The sequence below is a fragment of the Protomyctophum bolini genome, assembly GCF_963924005.1.
Source record: "Protomyctophum bolini genome assembly, chromosome: 12".
In the NCBI taxonomy this organism is placed as follows: Eukaryota; Metazoa; Chordata; class Actinopteri; order Myctophiformes; family Myctophidae; genus Protomyctophum; species Protomyctophum bolini.
Window position 1 is genome coordinate 12874745 of NC_137873.1, and position 19357 is coordinate 12894101.

The following is a 19357-nucleotide window of genomic DNA, read 5'->3' on the forward strand; positions in this document are numbered from 1 at the left end:
GAACCGCTGGTATAGTGCACTGTTTCCCAGTCGGTCGGAACCCTGCAGTGGTGTAAAGACACTAAGTACATTACTACATTTACTCAAGAACAATTACAATTTACAATTTAGGCATTTAGCAGACGCTCTTAATCCAGAGCGACTTACATTAAGCAAGAACAAAAAAGCATGGGAATACATCACATAAAAGTGGAACTGTACTTAAAGGACAACTTTGAGTATTTCCAATTTTCTGTACTTTTAATTTTGATTAAACGTACATTAACACACATGCGTGCGCGTGTACACACATATGAGACAGAGAATGTGGACTTATTTTTTTACAACACTAATACCCTTTAATTGTGTGTTTTCTGTTTTAAATCCACTTCACAGTCACAGCACAGTAAGTAAGTTTTGCTCCTCCTCCCTCCCAATCTGTGCTTATGAGCTAGTTAGCATTAAGATTCCCAGCAAGGGAATATAGGCTATACTGTATAACCTAATCTTATTCTGGGCCAAACATTTTTGGTGAAAATAGCCAAGCTACAATATCTACGAAACTTGCAATTTGGCTATTCTTAATTTCTCGGCAAAAGGGACGACAGACGTAGTATAGTACAGAGCGCCCCAAGGGACCCCCCCCCCTCCTGATAACTAAGTATATAGGGTTTAAGTAGTTAAAGTAGTTAAGGTATGTAATCCACTTCTTAGATGAAAGGGTTTACACATGTTCCAGTTGTGGTACCAAAAAAGCCACATAACCCCCCCACCAAGAATCTGGATTAAAGACCAGCTTTAAATATGTTCTTGAGCTGCCAGAAAACAGTGTTGCCATGTCCGCTTATTATAAGGGCTTAATTTTCTGTAAAGTCTCTTGTAAATGTTGGTAGTTTGCGGTTTTTCGGGGCTTGTTTTTAAAGTGCATAGTTGCTTATTTGAGCTTCCTTCCTATATTGTTGTTTTTTTTAATCAGTGGTTCTCAAACTTTTTCAGGACCCCTCCCCCCTCCAAATATGTATTTGTCCATGGACCCCCCCCCCCCCCCCCCCCCATCTGAAAATATTTTGTTCCAAATGTGGGTTACGGCACATTGTGAGCTTGTACATGGTCAAAAAGACTATCTATGTAAAGGTTTAAAGTGATCATGTGGCCTAGTCGCATACTTTGGCCTTGTTATCATTAGCCTTGCGAAACAGAAACATTTCAAATGCTTCCGTCATACAGTCTGGAGCACGAAAGCTCTGAAAATGATCATGCGGATGTGATGCTACCTCCCCACTTTGTCTTTGTTTCGTCTTCACAGACCTGCAAATGTATCCAAATATATCATCTGAGCATACAGTATAGAGTGCCGAAGTCCTGACGTCACTCGCTCATCCCCTGGTTCCAAGGGGTTTGCGGAGGCTTTTCCTCTACTAGACTGGTACCCGACTGTAGAGCACCGAGTTGGTAACCATGGAAGTTGGAGATCCATGCCCCACCCGGCTATGCAATACCCGTTGTACCCCTGTCAGAGTACCCGTTCCACCCATCTGTCTGTGTCCCTTTTATGCCCATATATGGAGATTTATGTAGCTGTCTACTCTCTATGTGTCCCTTTATTCCTATATATGGAGTTCTGTGTCGGGACTCAGGCATGCCCAAATATGGAGTGTTGTGATGTCAGAACAGGCCATAAGGAGCCTGGGCCCATAGAGTATTAAAAGGATAGAGACTGATCTTGCGCGAAGCTGTGCCTGTCCAGAGCACAGGCACAGACCCTTTGTGGTGGTTCTGGACAACCGTGGGTCCGCCTGACTCGACACCGGGCAGTACACTCCCTGTGGCGGCGTAGAACGCGTGTGTCGAATTAGAAGTCGGTGTTAACAGTTCTCGAGTTACGTGGATTTCAGCTGTACACACGACGTACAGACAGACGTACGGAGACATGGTACATTTATAGATGGAGAATAACATAAGGTCATCTTAAAATTGTCTCTTAAGAATTGTGGTCTATAAGAATAAACAAACTGTCCCGGCGATATTGTCAGGGAGGTGGCTCTGTATCGTTTACGATAGTCAGTCAGTCATATTTGATACAGTCTATTTCTAGCAAAACCTTTAATTAATTCAGCAGTAGTAACATTAGCGTTTTCTTGCAATCAGTTGATTCTTCATATCCATATGAGTGAAACGGCCTGGATTATTTGTTTATTTTTCAAACACAGTTCTTTCTTATATGAGGCGATCTAAAATTCCCCTATGGGCATTACAATGCAAATAAAAAAGTACACAAGCCTGTGGACTTAGCATCCTCTAGCGATATTGACGTCAGACTTCAGTGCTCTATATTATAGCTTGCTGCTTAGCAGAAATGGAAATTATTATTATTTTTAAGATATATTTCTGTGACCGGAAATGACGAACAGATGACAGTTTCCTCGGATTTCGGGGGTTGTGGTTCCAGACTCTAGTATTCAGAGATTGTAGAATAGTTGTCTGCCTATAGGAGACTCATTTTCATAGACATGGTTGCTTATTCCTCTCGCAGAATCTGGCAACACTGCCATAAAAAAGGCTTGTGTTGTGGGAACTTACTTCCATGCTGGGCTGAGGTGGATTGATCCGCCCTGGTACAGTGGTACATACATGACATAACACTAGTCCCATTAATGACAGCACACTGTACTGTACTGTACTGTACTGCGCTCTTTACAGGTTTTTCATCTTTACAGGGTTCAAGTGGTACTGAATTTGCAGCTCAACAAAAGCTCATTCATCCTAGCGTACGACAGGACAATTTCACGACAAGTTAGAATCTCAGAGACACGATTATTGTGACCGTTTTTAATCACAATAACAATAATTATTGTTATAACAATAATTACCCCCCCCCCCCCCCCACACACACACACACACACACACACACACACACCTAGACGATATAATAATACAGTACATGCAGGGAACGGTGATATAATATACGATAAGCCTCCGATTCTAAGTAATGCGTCAACCTGTCGGCTGAAGTCGAGACCCATGTATATATATATATATATATATATATATATATATATATATATATATATATATATATATATATATATATCACGCGTATAAAAAGGTACATGTTACAGTGTAATTTCATAGAATATTATGTTAGTCAGCTGCAGACAGACAGTGTTTACTATTGTGGAATCTCTCTCTCCTGCTGTATCTCTGCAGTGGACTTCACCACCATCGTTTCCTCACAGGCTGGGCTCGTCTGCCTGCATTCTCTCCCTCCGATGAGTACCATATACTGAAAGATCCCCCCCCTCCCGCCACTATTAGTATGCCTTTGTCTTGATTGATGGTCGTTATTTTGGGCACGTCATTACGGGGGGCGAAAATAGCAGGTCTACGATGTACTAGCTCATCATCACGGCGGGTTGTGAGCTTGTAGATCGGTGTTGGTCCCCCCCTCCTCCTCCCCACACACACACACACACACACACCTCTTTGGACTTGTAAAGCCTGATTTATGCGGTCGTCACATGCCACAAATAGCAGATCTAGCTTGCAGATCTGCTATTCTTTTTTACCGGGCACGGCAACCAGGCGGCACACAGCTAAAAGTGTAAATCGAGGCTTTAATTAGAAGTCGTTGCTCCCGGTTATAAGAGCGTGCCACTAAAATACCTGGGATGTAATGTATTGTAGGTGCCTCTGCTGCAGAGAGAGAGAGAGAGAGAGAGAGAGAGAGAGAAAGAGAATTGACACAGAGAGAGAGAGAGAGAGAGAGAGAGAGAGCCGGCAGCAGCCGCTGCTTACTGCTGCATATGCTCTCAGTAGTGGAGGAGAGGCAGTAACAGCAAGCTGTCTAACCTCCACAATAACCGCCTTATGTAATCACTCCGGCTAGAGACCCAAAAATAGCTCAGAATGAGCACACCTGCCCTCTTGTGGCCACATGCTGCTACAACTAGCAAGCAGAATTGGCACTGCTAAAAAAAATCAGACCAGTCTGAAGTGAGTGGTGCAACAGTGCCCCCTGTTGGCACTCTAAACATAGGGACATAGGGACATTGCCGTTCCTTGGAGTGGTTGCACCATTAAAAAAAAAAGCAGTGGTGGAAAAAGTACTCGCATGTTTTTACTTAAAAGTATCAATGCTGCATTGTAGTTACAGTTAAAAGTCCGGAATTCAAAATGTACCTGAATAAAAGTCTAAAAGTATTGGTATCAAAAAGTAGAACGTACTCATAATGCAGAATGTCCCATTTCACAAGTTTTAAGATGTATAAAAAGCTTTTGAAGATAGCTTGTGAGCTTGTAGATTGGCTATTTTCAAATGGCTGAAATGTGTATAGGGCTGAAGTGGATAATGTATGTTTAATAATAATCCAAATCTACAATGTAACTAGTCATGAACCAACTAAATGGAAAAAGCGGCACTAAAAGATGCAAGACTGGCTCAGATGCAATTTCTTAAGTACAAATACATAAAAAGTACAGTACTTAAGTAAATGTATGTAGTTACTTTCCACCACAGCATATATAACCATCTGCTCCCATTATAGCTATTGCAGGAGACCCCCATAACATATTTACCCCACATCCCTGTCTAGCTTTTGGACATTTGCCATTGTTGTTATAACAGCTCTTTCAGTCAGCTAGCTAGTAGCTAACAGGGTTAGTGAACGAACCAGGGTAGTGTTATAACAGCTCTTTCAGTCAGCTAGCTAGTAGCTACCAGGGTAGTGTTATATCAGTTCTTTCAGTCATCTAGCTAGTAGCTACCAGGGTTAGTGAACGAACCAGGGTAGTGTTATAACAGCTCTTTCAGTCAGCTAGCTAGTAGCTAGTAGCTACCAGGGTAGTGTTATAACAGTTCTTTCAGTCATCTAGCTAGTAGCTACCAGGACATTTTGGCCCCTTTTCCACAGGGGTTGAACCGTTTTTTTTTTTTTCCCCTGCCTAATATTAAACCAGTTCAGAGTGTTTCCACTGAAAATGAATTGGTTCAGAACCTAAAAGTTGGTTCGTAACTGGAACCAAAGAATGTCACACGAGTGTGATTTTTTTAAATATACTGCTTATGAATTCCTTTTGTGTCATGGCGTTTTAAACCATTATGTTCTCTGTGTCTCTTCTCTGCAGTTTCCTGGACAGAATTGACTCTGTAAGACAGAGCAACTACACCCCCACAGACCAGGTAGGTTTTTTTCCAGGTTAATTTACTTGATGTTGTTGAGTATTACCTCCAAAAGGCTTTTTGTTTTGTGTTTTACCTCAACATCCTCTATCCTTCTACCCTTTGCATTTCAGGACCTGCTGCGCTGTCGAGTGTTAACTTCAGGGATCTTTGAGACGAAATTCCAAGTAGACAAAGTGAACTTTCAGTAAGTGCTCGCTCAGGTCGCACCCTTGGCCACAAGCCACACGTGACAGGAGACAGAGTCGCGTGACAGAAGACAAAACCACACGACAAAAGACTAAATTAAATGCACGGTCATAAATACGTCGTAGAGGCTACATTGGCCACTCGGGCCACACGCAAATACCCCCCCCCCCCCCCCCCATATTGCAGGGTAACTTTCCATAACTCACACTGTTCGGAAATAGGCCTCAAGCTCGCAATCTGTCGTGATGCGACACGTTGTGAGCTTGTAGATTTGCAATTTTCCAAATATTTTAATACATTTTATACGTATCGACACCACAGCCTTACTCAAGCAAAATGTTGAATTCCTGACTTTTTACTTGTAATCTACATTGCCGTATTGATACTTTTAAATGGTAAATGGTGCATTTATATAGCGCTTTAATCCAAAGCTCTTTACATAGATTGTGCATTGCATTCACACACACACACACACACACACACACACACACACACACACACACACACATGGCGGGGGAAGCCATGCAAGGCACCAACCTGCACATCGGGAGCAATTAGGGGTTCAGTGTCTTGCTCAAGGACACTTTCACGTTAACTCTGGGGGAGCAAACTGGGGACCTCACGGTTTTCCCATCCGGCCATTCTACCGGCTACTCTACCTGAGCCACTGCCACCCCATTTTACTTAAAGTGGTGGTAAAAGTATGTTTTTTTTTACGTAGCCACGTTGTTGCTGATACGTCAACAGCTAACACAGGCTTTTCTCACTTTTCTCACAAACAATGGGCCAGTTTGAGACTCGAGAGGGAAACCTACGGTAAAAAGTACGCTAATTTGATTCAGTAGTCCACTATGTCAGATTCAGTAGTACAAAAAAACTGACGGCTGTGTGGGGTGAGTTTAGTGAATGATATGTACGTTGCAGGGCAACAGCAGTAGCGTGTTTTTTTTCCCCCAACCCGCACCGCAGACCAATCAGAAGTCGATTTCTACCTTTTACATGTCCCGCCTACCTTGAAGATATAGGACCCTTTCCAGGACTGACTAGTGAAGTGACAAAACAAATCACAGAATGCAGCGAATCAGGCTGTAAACCAGGCTAGATTATGACAGCATGGTACTCACGTGGTCACATGTTGTGCAGACGTAACACGCAGCAGTCCAGAGCTGGTCAGTTTGACTCTGGGACCAGCAGGGGTTAATACGGAGCGCTGCTCGTAGCCAATGGCCATCTGAGGACATGTTGTGTAACTGCTTGATTGATGCCAGAGATGAGATGTGTGACCAGTGGTGGAACGTAACTATACTTAAATACTGTACTTAAGTGCAATTTTGAGGTATTTGTAGTTCACTTGAGTATTTCCAGTTCTCAATACTTTTACTTCTACTCGACTACATCTCGGATTCCTTTTTTTTTTTTTTTTTTACTCCAATACATTAATTTGAAAACTTTTGTTAATCTGAAGATTTTGATTATTATTACAAAACATACATTAACCACTTCAGCCATACAGTATATAGATTAAGGCCATTTGAAAATAGCTGATCTACAAGCTCACAATGCGTTGCGATGCATGTTTTTTTTGTGGTTTTTTTAACTAACAAAAAATAGTTAAATATATATATCTTTTTGTAAATTGTAACTTTATATTCATTTATACACCTTTATATTTTTCATTTTTCATTTCATTCATGTTTTGTAATGAACAGTATTGCAACATTACATGATTGATGCGGCGCCCGCTGGCCAAGTGGTCCAGGCGCATGCCACATATAGGCTTTGGCCTGACAGCGTGTCGCGTGTTCGAGTCCTGTTCATGACGACCTTTGTTGCGTGTCTCTCCCCTTCTCTCTCTCCCTCTTTCCTGTCTATCTTCACTTGATGCTATCAATGAAGGCAAAAAGCCAAAAACAAATCTTAAAAAAAAAACATTACATGATTGACATGAATAACATGCTGATGCCGTTTGGCTATATATGCTCCAAAATGAGTAACTAAATCATATAGTGTCTAGAAAAAGTACTTGTCTTGCATATATTCTTTGTTTATATTCTATAACTTAGCCATTGAGTTCTCACAATTTAGGCATTTAGCAGAAGCTCTTAATCCAGAGCGACTTTAAGTAAGCAAGAACAAAAACACACAGATGTGTACCCATATACTGTATTGTACAACCTGTAATCCTTGATGTCTGTCCCCCCTTCCCCAAATGTGTTTGGTACCCCTATGGCACTGCAACACATTGTGAGCTTGTAGATTTTCATTTACATTTGAAAACCTTAAATGGAAATGGTACTTTGAGTACATTTTGAAGCCAATACCTTTTACTCAAGTAAATGTTGAATTCCGGACTTTTACTTGTAACAGGTACTTTTACGTAACTAAAACATGAGTACTTTTTCCACCACTGGATGTGACCCACTTCCCTGTTCACACAGACACAGCAGTCTTTATTATGCCACCTGAATAGCCTTTGTGGCATTTTTCTTTCTTTCTTTCTTTTTTTCTTTTTTACATCATCCCAAATGATTCACATGTAACCTCCTACAACACCACTGCTGCCCCTGGGAACATTGTGTTACTTTAACCGCTTATGTGCTACAAACTACAATACATAATACTTCTTTGCCCAGAAATAGTCATAGTAGCCGATATACAGGCATGTAGATCTGCTATTTTCAAAACAGAAATTGAAGATTTTTTTTTTTTTACTTCATGAAAGTGGTCCTTGGTGCAAGGAAATACTAAATAGAATGTCCCTTGACATTTCTTTAGTGTTCTTAACGGCCCTAGGTTGAGACCGTGCAGCTGTTTTGGTGAAGCAGAATTTGCCAATAGTAATTTTGCGTGTCATTTAGACATTTATTTTAACCCCCTTTTCTCCCCAATTTGGTCGTTAAAATTGTTGATTCCTCCTCAGTGGCACACATTTCTGTGTTGTCACTGCTGTTTTATCCTACTGGTCCACCTGCCAGCGAGGAGCCTCCACCAGGAGGATGGATGTGGTCGGAGCCTTCGTCCTACTCCTCCCGCCCAACACTCCCCGCTGACAGGTGCCGCCCCCTCCCTGCCCGTAGGAGTAAGTGTAGTGGCAAATTCCACCGTCCCCGCCCGGCTTCCCTCCCCCAAACACCGGCCAATTGTGTTGGTATAGATAGACGGCAGTGGCTCAGGGGTAGAGAACATATCTATATCTATCATGTTCAGTGGCTCAGGGGTAGAGAACATATCTATATCTATCATGTTCAGTGGCTCAGGGGTAGAGACATATCTATATCTATCATGTTCAGTGGCTCAGGGGTAGAGAACATATCTGTCTATCATGTTCCATCCCGGGCTCCCCCAGAGTTATGTTGAAGTGTCCTTGAGCAAGACTGTGAACCTCTAATTGTTGCCGATGTGCAGGTTGGTGCCTCGCATGGTTTCCTCTGCCATCGGTGTGGGTGTGTGTGTGTGTGTGTGTGTGTGTGTGTGTGTGTGTGTGCGTGCGCGTGTGTGTGTGCGTGCTATGTAAAGCGCTTTGGATAAAAGTGCTATACCATTTATAGACACTCGACACATGGTGATAATCTCAGATTATGTCCATAACTGTTGATATATTGAAGATACTGTGACTCACCAGGCCTTTACTTTGCCTTTAAGTTCTTCACCAGATCATTTTCTTCTTGCCATCTTTATTGTGTAAATTGTCAATTTAATTTCAGTATACTGTAGGTCTCCCTCAGTGCATTATCCATTCATACCGAAACAAAAGTAACATTTAGCCAAACAATATAAAGGTAGGGTAAGTGAGTTCCTTTGGTTACAATAAGTGTTAAAAAACCTCTATATTGTGATAGTACTCATTGCTATAGAATGTGTGTTCAATAACAGGAGACTCCATGTCTCTCCAGCTTTTTATTAAGCTTAAAATGCATTTTCAGGTCGGGATACCAATTTTATCCAATCAGGATAGAGAACGCAGTCAGGATACAGATTAAACAAGTGGAATTGTACTGTAAGTGATGACACAAATGAGCAGACAAAATTGGAACTGGAACACAAAAGATTATGCTGATAAATGGCTACTCTCCTGATTGGCTGAAAGTTTGTCACCTACCTGAAAATGTATTTTATGTTTATTTATAGTTTATTGGAGAGACAGGGAGACCCCTGTTACTGAACAAATACTCTATAGCAATGATTACTATAGAATATAGTGATTTAGCCTTTTAACAGAAAGCTTTTGTTTTAACCAGTCCAAAACATATCACTTACCCTACCTTTAAACATCAGTAACATCAAAAGAACTCATTGACCCATGTGTTCATCAAGCTCACATGCTTGGTGGCGTGGTGCTCTCTGTGAACACTAGAGGGCATACTGTAGCAGTAGTTGGTGTCTGGCTATGACCTAATATTTTCTTTTTGTCTTTCTCTGCAGCATGTTTGATGTAGGAGGCCAGCGGGACGAGAGAAGAAAATGGATTCAGTGCTTTAACGGTACGTTCTTTGTTCTACGTTCATATTTTTTATACCTTTTAAACTAGTGATCTTGAACCGGTGGTCCGGGGACCACATTATAGAACTTCAACTCTCGAGGGCGTAAAATGAAACCAAATGGACACAATGTGTCATGTTAGCCAGTAATTAAGTACATTTACTTGAGTACTGTTACTGTACTTAAGTAGTAATTACTGGAATATTTAAAATTTAAAACTTGTACTTTTACTCCACTACATTTATTTGAAAACTTCTACTAGTTACTTTGTAGATTTTGATTATTATCACAAAACATACATGAACCACTTCAGTCCTCCTATATACATTTCGGCCATTTGAAAATAGCCGATATACCAGCTTGCATTGCGACACATTGCAAGCTTGTATATCTGCTATTTTCAAAATATTAATATTTGAAAACTTGACAGACATTGACATTCTGCACAATGAGTACTTTTACTTTTGGTACATTTTAAACACCGGATTTTTACTTGTAACAGAGTATTTATACATTGTAGTATTGATACTTTTACCCAAGTAAAAAAAACGGAGTAGCCTACTATTTCCACCACTGAGGACACATACTTTGGTAATATCGTCGCTTTTCAGTCGGGAGATAATGATGTTTTTGTTTTGTTTTTCTTGAATGTGTGTGTGTGTGCAGACGTCACCGCTATCATCTTTGTGGTGGCCAGCAGCAGCTACAACATGGTAATAAGGGAAGACAATAATACCAACAGGCTACGAGAAGCCCTGGATCTCTTCCGCAGTATTTGGAACAACAGGTCAGTGTGGTGATAGTTATGTCAATAATCCACTGGAGAATAGAAAAGACGATAATAGAATGGAACAGAATACAGTTGGAGTTGGTTCTTTTTACCAGTGGCTTGAAAAGCACTGGTCTATGAATAGCCATGAAAACTTGATCATGCACTTCAGTCATACTGACGCGTAGTTCTGTAGTTCTGATTGGCTGCCTTTCTACACAATCCATAGAGGGGGGGGGGGGGGGGGGGGGACACAACCAGACACGTATAATGCCATAGTCGAAACGGTCGCGCGAGTGGCGCCGCCGCCATGATGCCTCAGCGCAGCAAAGCAGAGCACTCCCGCTGATTTAACAGTAACACATTCAGACCCTCACGCAGCCTACCGCCGACCTCCGCGGGGACCCCGTTGGACCCATATAATGGCTTGGAGAATGTGCTACCTGAGTGCACAAATACAAATTCAAGCAGTCCATTTGTATTTCCATCAGTTTATTGCTTTTGTTCCATTTGTAGTAGGCTAAGGCTACACTGTCAGTTACAGAGTCCCCTCGACAGATCCTGTTGTTGTTAAAACTCATTCAGTGCCACCTGCTTGACACCAAAGTGTAGAGGTTGTGCCATTTTTGGCCATTATGACAAATACAAGGCAATTAAAATCTGTTGTGCACGTCGTCACGTGCACACCGGATTAGATTAAATTAAAAATATATATTATATATTATATATTCGTTTATTTTTAATATAATTTGCGCCACGAGAGACGCCACCATGCGAGCTAAAGAAAACGAGTTGCCGACTCAAGCGAACTTCGCCACGTTCAACACGGCAACTCGCTTGCTGTAGCTTGCTTGGTGGCGTCTCTCGTGGCTCAAATTCAAGCGGCTCAGCCCAAACCGGGGGAAGAAAACAGGGTGGCTTCTGGGAAGAGGAACTACTCTCATGCACAGAGCCTATTCCACCGCTGCTCATCCCGTGTCTGATTCTGATGTATGCATCTCCCTCCCCTCGTTTCCTTTCCAGGTGGCTACGTACTATATCGGTCATCTTATTCCTGAACAAGCAGGACATGCTGGCTGAGAAAGTATTAGCTGGAAAATCCAAAATTGAGGACTACTTCCCTGAATATGCTCGCTACACCATACCAAATGAAGGTGAGTGCTCCCGCTGGGACCTTTTAACCACACAAATACTATTGTCCCTAATCTGGGGTGAACAACATTTGGCGAAAATGGCCGATCTACAATCACTTTGTGGTGCGTTGTGTGTGAGCTTGTAGATCAGCAATTTTTAGCAAGAAGGTGGTGTAGGGGAGGGACTAAGTATAGAGGTTTGGGGGACCCTGGTCCACTAAGTATATAGAGCTTAAGTGGTTAAAATGGTTTAGTCATTTGGATGTGATACTAGATCTTACTGCTCAATAAGCATTTTTATCTTCAATCACAAATTTAGCTTCGAACGATTATGAAAACAAGATAGTTCAGATGAAACAATCATTGTGCCACATTCCGGCTCGCAATGATGCTCTTGTTGTGTCTCATGTTATGGACCCAGCGCACCCCTTTCATTCACAGAGGTGGTGGAGCCCGCCTCCCCAAAAGCAGAATGTCACTGTCAGTTGTTAGGCTGTGGCATGTTTAGATCAACTCAAGCTAGGAAGACAGAAACAGAAGAAGGTAAAACCAAATCAGCTGCAACAGCAAGCACTGTGAAAGTTGTGTTACACGTTGGCGTGTTGTGCAGTGCACCACAAGGCAATACGATCAATGTGTTTAATCATCTGGAAATCAAATACAAAGTGGTATATGATCAGACAATAAAGGAGCAAAACATGTATTTAAAACAAAGTGAGCAGTTGTGTTAATGTGATAATCGGGATAATGATAATTTAATCAATAATGACTGTAATAATTGTGATTATGATCTTTGCTATAATTGAGCAGCCCTACTAATCTGCACTTCTGCACATGATCTGTATCTGAGTTGTTTGTCTTTGGGTTCTTTCAGCATCCCCTGAACCTGGTGAAGACCCAAAAGTGACGAGAGCGAAGTTTTTCATTCGCGACGAGTTCCTTGTGAGTATCAGTCATGATTCATGGGTTGGCTCTGTTGCAAGTTAAAACTCATTGACTGCCACTATTAGTTCATTCATTCTTCCGCCAAGGCCAAGGCCTTTTCAGTGCATACTCTTATTTTGAAGGCCATTTGGTCCCGAGCCGTGAACCGGAAGTAAAAATGTTATTTTAATTCCCCGAAACATACATTTTGTAACCACAATAATCAATGCTTTAGTTCTGTGAATAAAGCTTGTTTAGTTATGTGCGTTGAATAAAGCTTGTTTTCCGAGAATCCGAGATAAATGCATTTTAAAAAAAAATAGCTGTTTACATGGAGGCAAACCTTTTCACTACCGGTTGATTTCCTGTTTACTCGGTTGCCTAGCAACCCAGAGACTTTCATACCGTGGTGAACTATTTACAATTCATCCAGACCGATTTTCAGTCTACATAATATGCTATCTAAATTACATAATTTAAGCCTTCGTATATGCCTGCAAGCTCGTCAAGGCTAGGGCAAGTGCTACGGCATGTGCTGCAGGTGAAGAGCTTGATCTAACTTAATCAAGAAAAATCTAAACATTACGCATTTTTCATCATTGGCAATATGGAGAGCTTTTTGACGTATTTTTTGTCACTGGCATTCAATTAATATCATCATTTTGTCTCTCTCTCTTTCAGAGGATCAGCACTGCGAGTGGTGACGGCAGACACTACTGCTACCCTCACTTCACCTGTGCCGTCGACACCGAGAACATCAGGCGGGTGTTCAACGACTGCCGGGACATCATCCAGAGAATGCACCTGAGGCAGTACGAACTCTTGTGATGAGAGAGAGAGAGAGCGCCCCCTGGAGGCAAAGCCCCTCCCTTTTTTCACCATTCTGCATCCTCGACAACCCCCTCCTTACACCACCACAACCCACCCCCCATCCCGCTGCCCTTCCCAAACAAACAAACAAACAAACAAACTCCCGACCAACTCCCATCCCGCTCTCCTTCCTGTCGAGGACTATGAAGTACTACTGAAGTGTGTCAAATCCTCTTCTCCTCTCCTCTTAATTTAGCTTTTCTCTGTCTTTTTCTTTTTGTAGTTTTTGTTTTTATTTTTAGGAGCTTGGTTCACCCTCCCCCCCCATTTCACCCACGTGAAGCCTAATTTACACGCCGTGGCATGACAGTGTACGACAGTGTGGGGCGGCGTGCCGACAGACAACACCGTCGTTTACGGAGTAGTATATTATATTAAGCTTAAACGGAAGGCAGGGGAACAACGTTTAGCTCTCGAATGCCTTGTTTTTGTTTTGTTTTGTCATTCCACTAAGCCTTGGGCTACCTCCTTATTCCCCCCCCACCCCCCACCCCCTCCTTTTGTTTTCGATCCTGATGTTGGCTTTGTGATTGGACCTGGACTGGTGGGTGTGGACATGTAAAACACACCCCCAGGACCTCAGCGTGGAGGCTGTGTGTGCGTGTGTGTGTGTGTGTGTGTGTGCGTGTGTGTGTGTGTGTGTGTGTGTGTGTGTGTGTGTGTGTGTGTGTGTGTGTGTGTGTGTGTGTGTGTGTGTGTGTGCGAGCGTGCATGTGTGCACGTGCGTGTGTATGACCGTTAAAACAGTGAGAGGGTGGGAGCATGTGATGGTGCAAGCGGCTGCCGTATATTGTCCGTGTGTCACTTTGCCAATCGAAGCTGGCATCACCACCATGACCTTTGCCCCTCCCACCCCACCATAATGATTCCCCTGCACGCACACACACACACACACACACACACACACACACACACACACATGCACACACACACACGATGACGGCTTGTTAACAGTGGACACGGAGGGGCGAAACAAGCAGCTGAGATAATGAAGAGATATATACTGTAATGCACTTTGCATCAGGTTCCTTAATAACTTTGTTCTTTTGTTGGAGGAGGCATACACACAATGTAGCATCACACATATTTATTACTCTGTCACAATGTAAGCGTGCCGAGTCGCAGGTGGACCGTGAGGCGTGTGTGTGTGTGTGTGTGTGTGTGTGTGTGTGTGCACGCACGTGGGATTCACACATGTGGAGCCTAAAAAAGCCAGATCTATACTTTGTCGTACGGCAGTGAGTAAGACGGAGCATGGATTAAGCATAAGTGTGTGTGTGTGTGTGTGTGTGTGTGTGTGTGTGTGTGTGTGTGTGTGTGTGTGTGTGTGTGTGTGTGCGCGCGCGCGCGCGTGTGTCAAGCGAGTGAGAGAGAGAGAGCGAGAGAGAGAAACGTAAAAAGAAAGAAAGAAACAAAGAAAGAAAGGGACGCACACGAGAAGGAAGGAAGGAACGGTGGTGGAATCTATTGGAATGAAAGGTTTTGACGGACAAGAAGCCTCCTGTGCAAACCACCACAATCGCTGCCCGCCCGCCGCTGCTTTCCGCCTACAAGCGTGTCTGCCAACGAAGAAAGACACCTTTTTTATTTTATTTTTCACAGGACTCGGCCACGTCTTGTTCACACAAACCATCCTTTTTAATTTAGCTCAGAAACAGTGGTTCTCAAACTTTTTTCTCCTTTCTTTTTCAAGAACCCCCCCCCCATAACTCTGAGAGTGTACGAATGCAAATGAACGGACCTGTATTTACGGGTCCGTTCATTTGCATTTGTACACTTAGAGTTTACAGACCTGTAGGGGTCTATTTGGAACCCCCACAAGGAACACTGAGGGTCTCTGGACCCCCAACTTTGAGAACCACTGGCTTTGGAAGATTATTCTTTTCCTTTTTCTTATTCTTCTTGATGGGGCGGGAGAGGGGAGGGGATGGAGAGAAAAAATGTATTGGGTTTTCTTCTTTTTTCTTTTCCTTTTTCGGTTGAACTTGTACACTGTGCAAGGCTGATTTATCCTGTACAGACTGTAAAATGTAATATTATTTTGTACAACTTTATTGAAAGAAAAACGAATCTACTTGTAGATCTTTGTGCCTTGATTATGGCTGTACCTGTAAAAATGAGCTCAGATGTAAGTATGTTTTTGACTGCGCTGTACAGCTTGATGTCACATCTCTATCGGGCAGTGGAGGCACTGCGGCGGTAGGGGACTTTCTCTGTAGAGTTTAGTTTTTTCTGGTTTATAAAAAAAAAGAAAAGAGGAAATGCTGTTTAGTAAAAAATAAAAAAATAGGGGAAAAAAATCCTACAAAACCTGTATACATTATGCAAATTAACCACTTACCTGCAGTAAGGACCACATGTTGCAGCGTCATGCCTTTTTTCTCTTTCTTTCTTTCATTTTTATTGTTATTTTTCTCTTCCTTTTTACTTTTGAATTTCACAGCTTTAAGAAAAAAAAGAAAAAGAAGAAAAAAAAAAGAACATTGGAAATCCATTTAAAAGTGTCCAAAATTGCAACCTGGTGTTGTTTTAATAGGAACCAACGTTTTATTTTTATTTTATTTTTTTGTTTTGTTTATTTTTTGTTTTCGATATGCTGTATGTCTGAGATGTGTACGTGCGTGTGCCCGGTGCGTATGTGTGCGCATGTGTACATAAAAACAAAACGTTAAGATTCACAGACGCATTTTTTGTGTGTGGGGCGTATGCGCACTCACTCATGCGTGTGTGTGTGTGTGTGTGTGTGTGTGTGTGTGTGTGTGTGTGTGTGTGTGTGAGAGCGAGCACGAGTGTCTGTTTGTGCGTAATCTTTTATAAATGTATGTACATGTAAATTTATAGGTCTATATAAATATATATGTACAATTATACATGTTTAATTATGTGTGTGGCCTAGGTGTACATACCTATGTATGTATACGGTAAATATGTATACATACACACATAGGAAAGCATGTTTTAGAATGGAGGTGAATAAATGAGAGCGTGCAATATTAGTAATTCTTTGGTCCTTTTGGAGCCATATAAAGCCTAATTTATACTTTGTCGTACGACGGTGTATAAATTAAGCGACACCCGATGGCACAGGCGCTATGAATGTGTGAGCAGCATCCAACAAGACAAAGCTATTTTCCTTGTACAAACGGCATCGAGCCTAATTCATGCTGCGTCGCACTGCGGCGTCGCGCGGCTATTCTCCACTCGAGGCGCCGCCGCGCGACAAAGTAATGGATTTGCCTTTAGTCTTTTCGTCTGCTACAGTACACAGTAAAGTCCTCAGTGTCATATTATAGAGCTGTAACTCTCTTTGAGTTACCCGTGTGAGGATTCTACTGCGTACACGTCTAAATCCCCAAAAGAGTGAAACTGATTGGAGGTGTGAAACCTTTGTTTGGCCTGGGAGGATAATTAAATGACATTTTTATTTTTCTTTAAATAAAGAGGCACATTAGAGGAATTGCTTTATTTCATATCATGGTTGTCCACCTGTTTTTGTCGGCGGTGAGCTGTGTTAGGGTGCAGTATAGGATTGGATATGTTGTAGAGTTCTCAACCTACTGGGCCGGCCCGAGGCTAGCCCTGGCCTGAACATTTACCATACTTTTAGGCCTGAAAATCTAACAAACCTGAAAAGGTCATTATGCGCTTAATGCAACAAGCTTTGAACTGAGCAGAATGGACCTTCCGTTCCAGGGATAATGGCCAAAACATCTTGAAAGCGGCCATGCACTTTCACGGATTTTCAATTGACGATTTTCGTTTGAGCTTTGGCTATAGTCGCCCGTTTTTCTTTAATAACACAGGCCTTACCGTTAGGCCGCTAGGGGCAGTTGAAATATTTTGTTTTTAACCCAACCATCATACATTTTGGGCCCAGCCCCACCCGGAAACGTCGGGTGGGATCTGCTTCAGGCCCTATGGTTCAGGCAGAATTTGAGAACTCTAATATGGTGTTCAGGTGCAATAGTATACTGCAGCATGTCAGGGTGAGGTGCCAGTTTAGGATGATGTGTTTCCTGTTTGGTTCATTCACACAGACTATACTTTTAAACAATTCTACCAAATAGTACTGGCCTAACTGTTGATGATTCTTGTGTCTACTCACTGTGGTCGCTGATGCTGAACCGCCAGCCGCCCACCCCCCAGTTGGCCTGGGCTTTGACCAGGAGTCACAGGTGCAAAGGTTCATCCACAGATGCCCTTTGAACATTTGAACAAGCACAACACTGGTCCGTTGGAGGCCCCCTGAGTCGAGGCACCGCTGGCTGGAGCCGTACCCTGGATGGAGCCGTACCCTGGATGGAGCTGTACCCTGGATGGAGCCGTACCCTGGATGGAGCTGTACCCTGGATGGAGATGGAGCTGTACCCTGGATGGAGCTGTACCCTGGATGGAGCTGTATGGATGGAGCTGTATGGATGGAGCCGTACCCTGGATGGAGCTGTACCCTGGATGGAGCTGTACCCTGGATGGAGCTGTACCCTGGATGGAGCTGTATGGATGGAGCTGTATGGATGGAGCTGTACCCTGGATGGAGCTGTATGGATGGAGCTGTACCCTGGATGGAGCTGTATGGATGGAGCTGTACCCTGGATGGAGCCGTACCCTGGATGGAGCTGTACCCTGGTCTCTGTGAAGTTAACCATAATCTCTGCCAAGACAAGAGTTATGGGAGTTATGTTTTCATCTTATTCTGTCTGTTTAGCAACATCATTTGAGAACTGATGGTGGTTTGGAGGTTTATATGACACCCAGGTAGGGGTGTACTGTACATGTTTGTGCTGCTATTGATGACACATTAGATGCAGCTGTAGCTGTAGGCCAGGGGAGATGAGAACACACAACACAACACACAGGCCCTGAAGGGCCCTTTAGGGACAAGCCCCTGGGCTGTGGCAACAGTTGAGCAAGCAAACATGTTTATACTGAGCTTTACAACAATCAGAATGTTAGAATGAGGCACTCAAGGACTCAAGGAGGACACTATAACACTTTATTGCCTAAGGGCTAGATCAGCGGGTCTCTGGAACTCTGGGGGTCCCTGGACTCCATTTTGATCGAGAACAGGTGGGGGTGGGGCTGGACAATGAAGCCCTATCATAGTGGTCACTGGTCACCTTAACAGAAAACTGGACTATGGATAGGCCTTTAGCATACGAATGTGTGCCAGATTACAGCTTTTTCTAAAATGAAATATCATAGGCTGCCTAACATGCTGAAATTTTCACATTTCCCTCATACTACTAGCTAATGTTGGCAAGTTAGCCTGATTGCTAGCTACATGTAAACAGACTGGCCGCCCAGTCAATGTAAAGCTCTTTTAACTCAAAAGCAAAACTGTAAACTGGAACATCTGTGTCATCCACGTCGTTAGGTGGCGCTAAGAAAAAACACCACGGTTCTACTAGGTTTTTAGAGGTTCTCTTGATGGTTCTAGGAGTGCAGCGGTAGTCCACTAGATGGTGCTGTCTGATGAAGATCAGTGAGAGACGGTCTAGTATAGTGGAATTTAGCAGCAGAATTAAACAGAAAGCTAGCTGTCTGGGACATAGGCCTGGATTATATAAAAACAACAGTGGTGGAAAATAATTCTCAAATTGTTTACTTAAGCAAAAGTATCAATACTGCAATATAAAATACTCTGTTACGATTCAAAATGTACTTGAGTAAAAGCATTTAAATTTCAATAACTGCAGAGGCCCCTTTTCCAGCTTTTTTTGCTCGTTTTTATCCCTGCCTATAATATTGAACCAGCCAGTGTTTCCACTGAAAATTGGTTCAGAATCCTAAAAGAATTGGTTCGGGACAGAATTCTGTGAAAGCACCAAGGTTCCA

At 42.7% G+C, this 19357-nt stretch overlaps 1 protein-coding gene across 2 annotated transcripts in view; it reads left to right on the forward strand.

Moving 5' to 3' along the window:
* gnal2 (guanine nucleotide binding protein (G protein), alpha activating activity polypeptide, olfactory type 2) overlaps nt 1-14901 on the forward strand; it is a 79707-nt gene extending 64806 nt beyond the window's left edge. For both annotated transcript variants that reach the window (XM_080779214.1, XM_080779215.1), the window contains exons 6-12: nt 5104-5158; nt 5272-5345; nt 9770-9828; nt 10493-10613; nt 11619-11749; nt 12603-12670; nt 13334-14901. In XM_080779214.1, the coding sequence (XP_080635340.1) occupies nt 5104-5158; nt 5272-5345; nt 9770-9828; nt 10493-10613; nt 11619-11749; nt 12603-12670; nt 13334-13480 (655 nt within the window). In that variant the 3' untranslated portion in view covers nt 13481-14901. The remainder of the gene's footprint in view (nt 1-5103; nt 5159-5271; nt 5346-9769; nt 9829-10492; nt 10614-11618; nt 11750-12602; nt 12671-13333) is intronic.
* Nucleotides 14902-19357: the final 4456 nt, after the last annotated feature.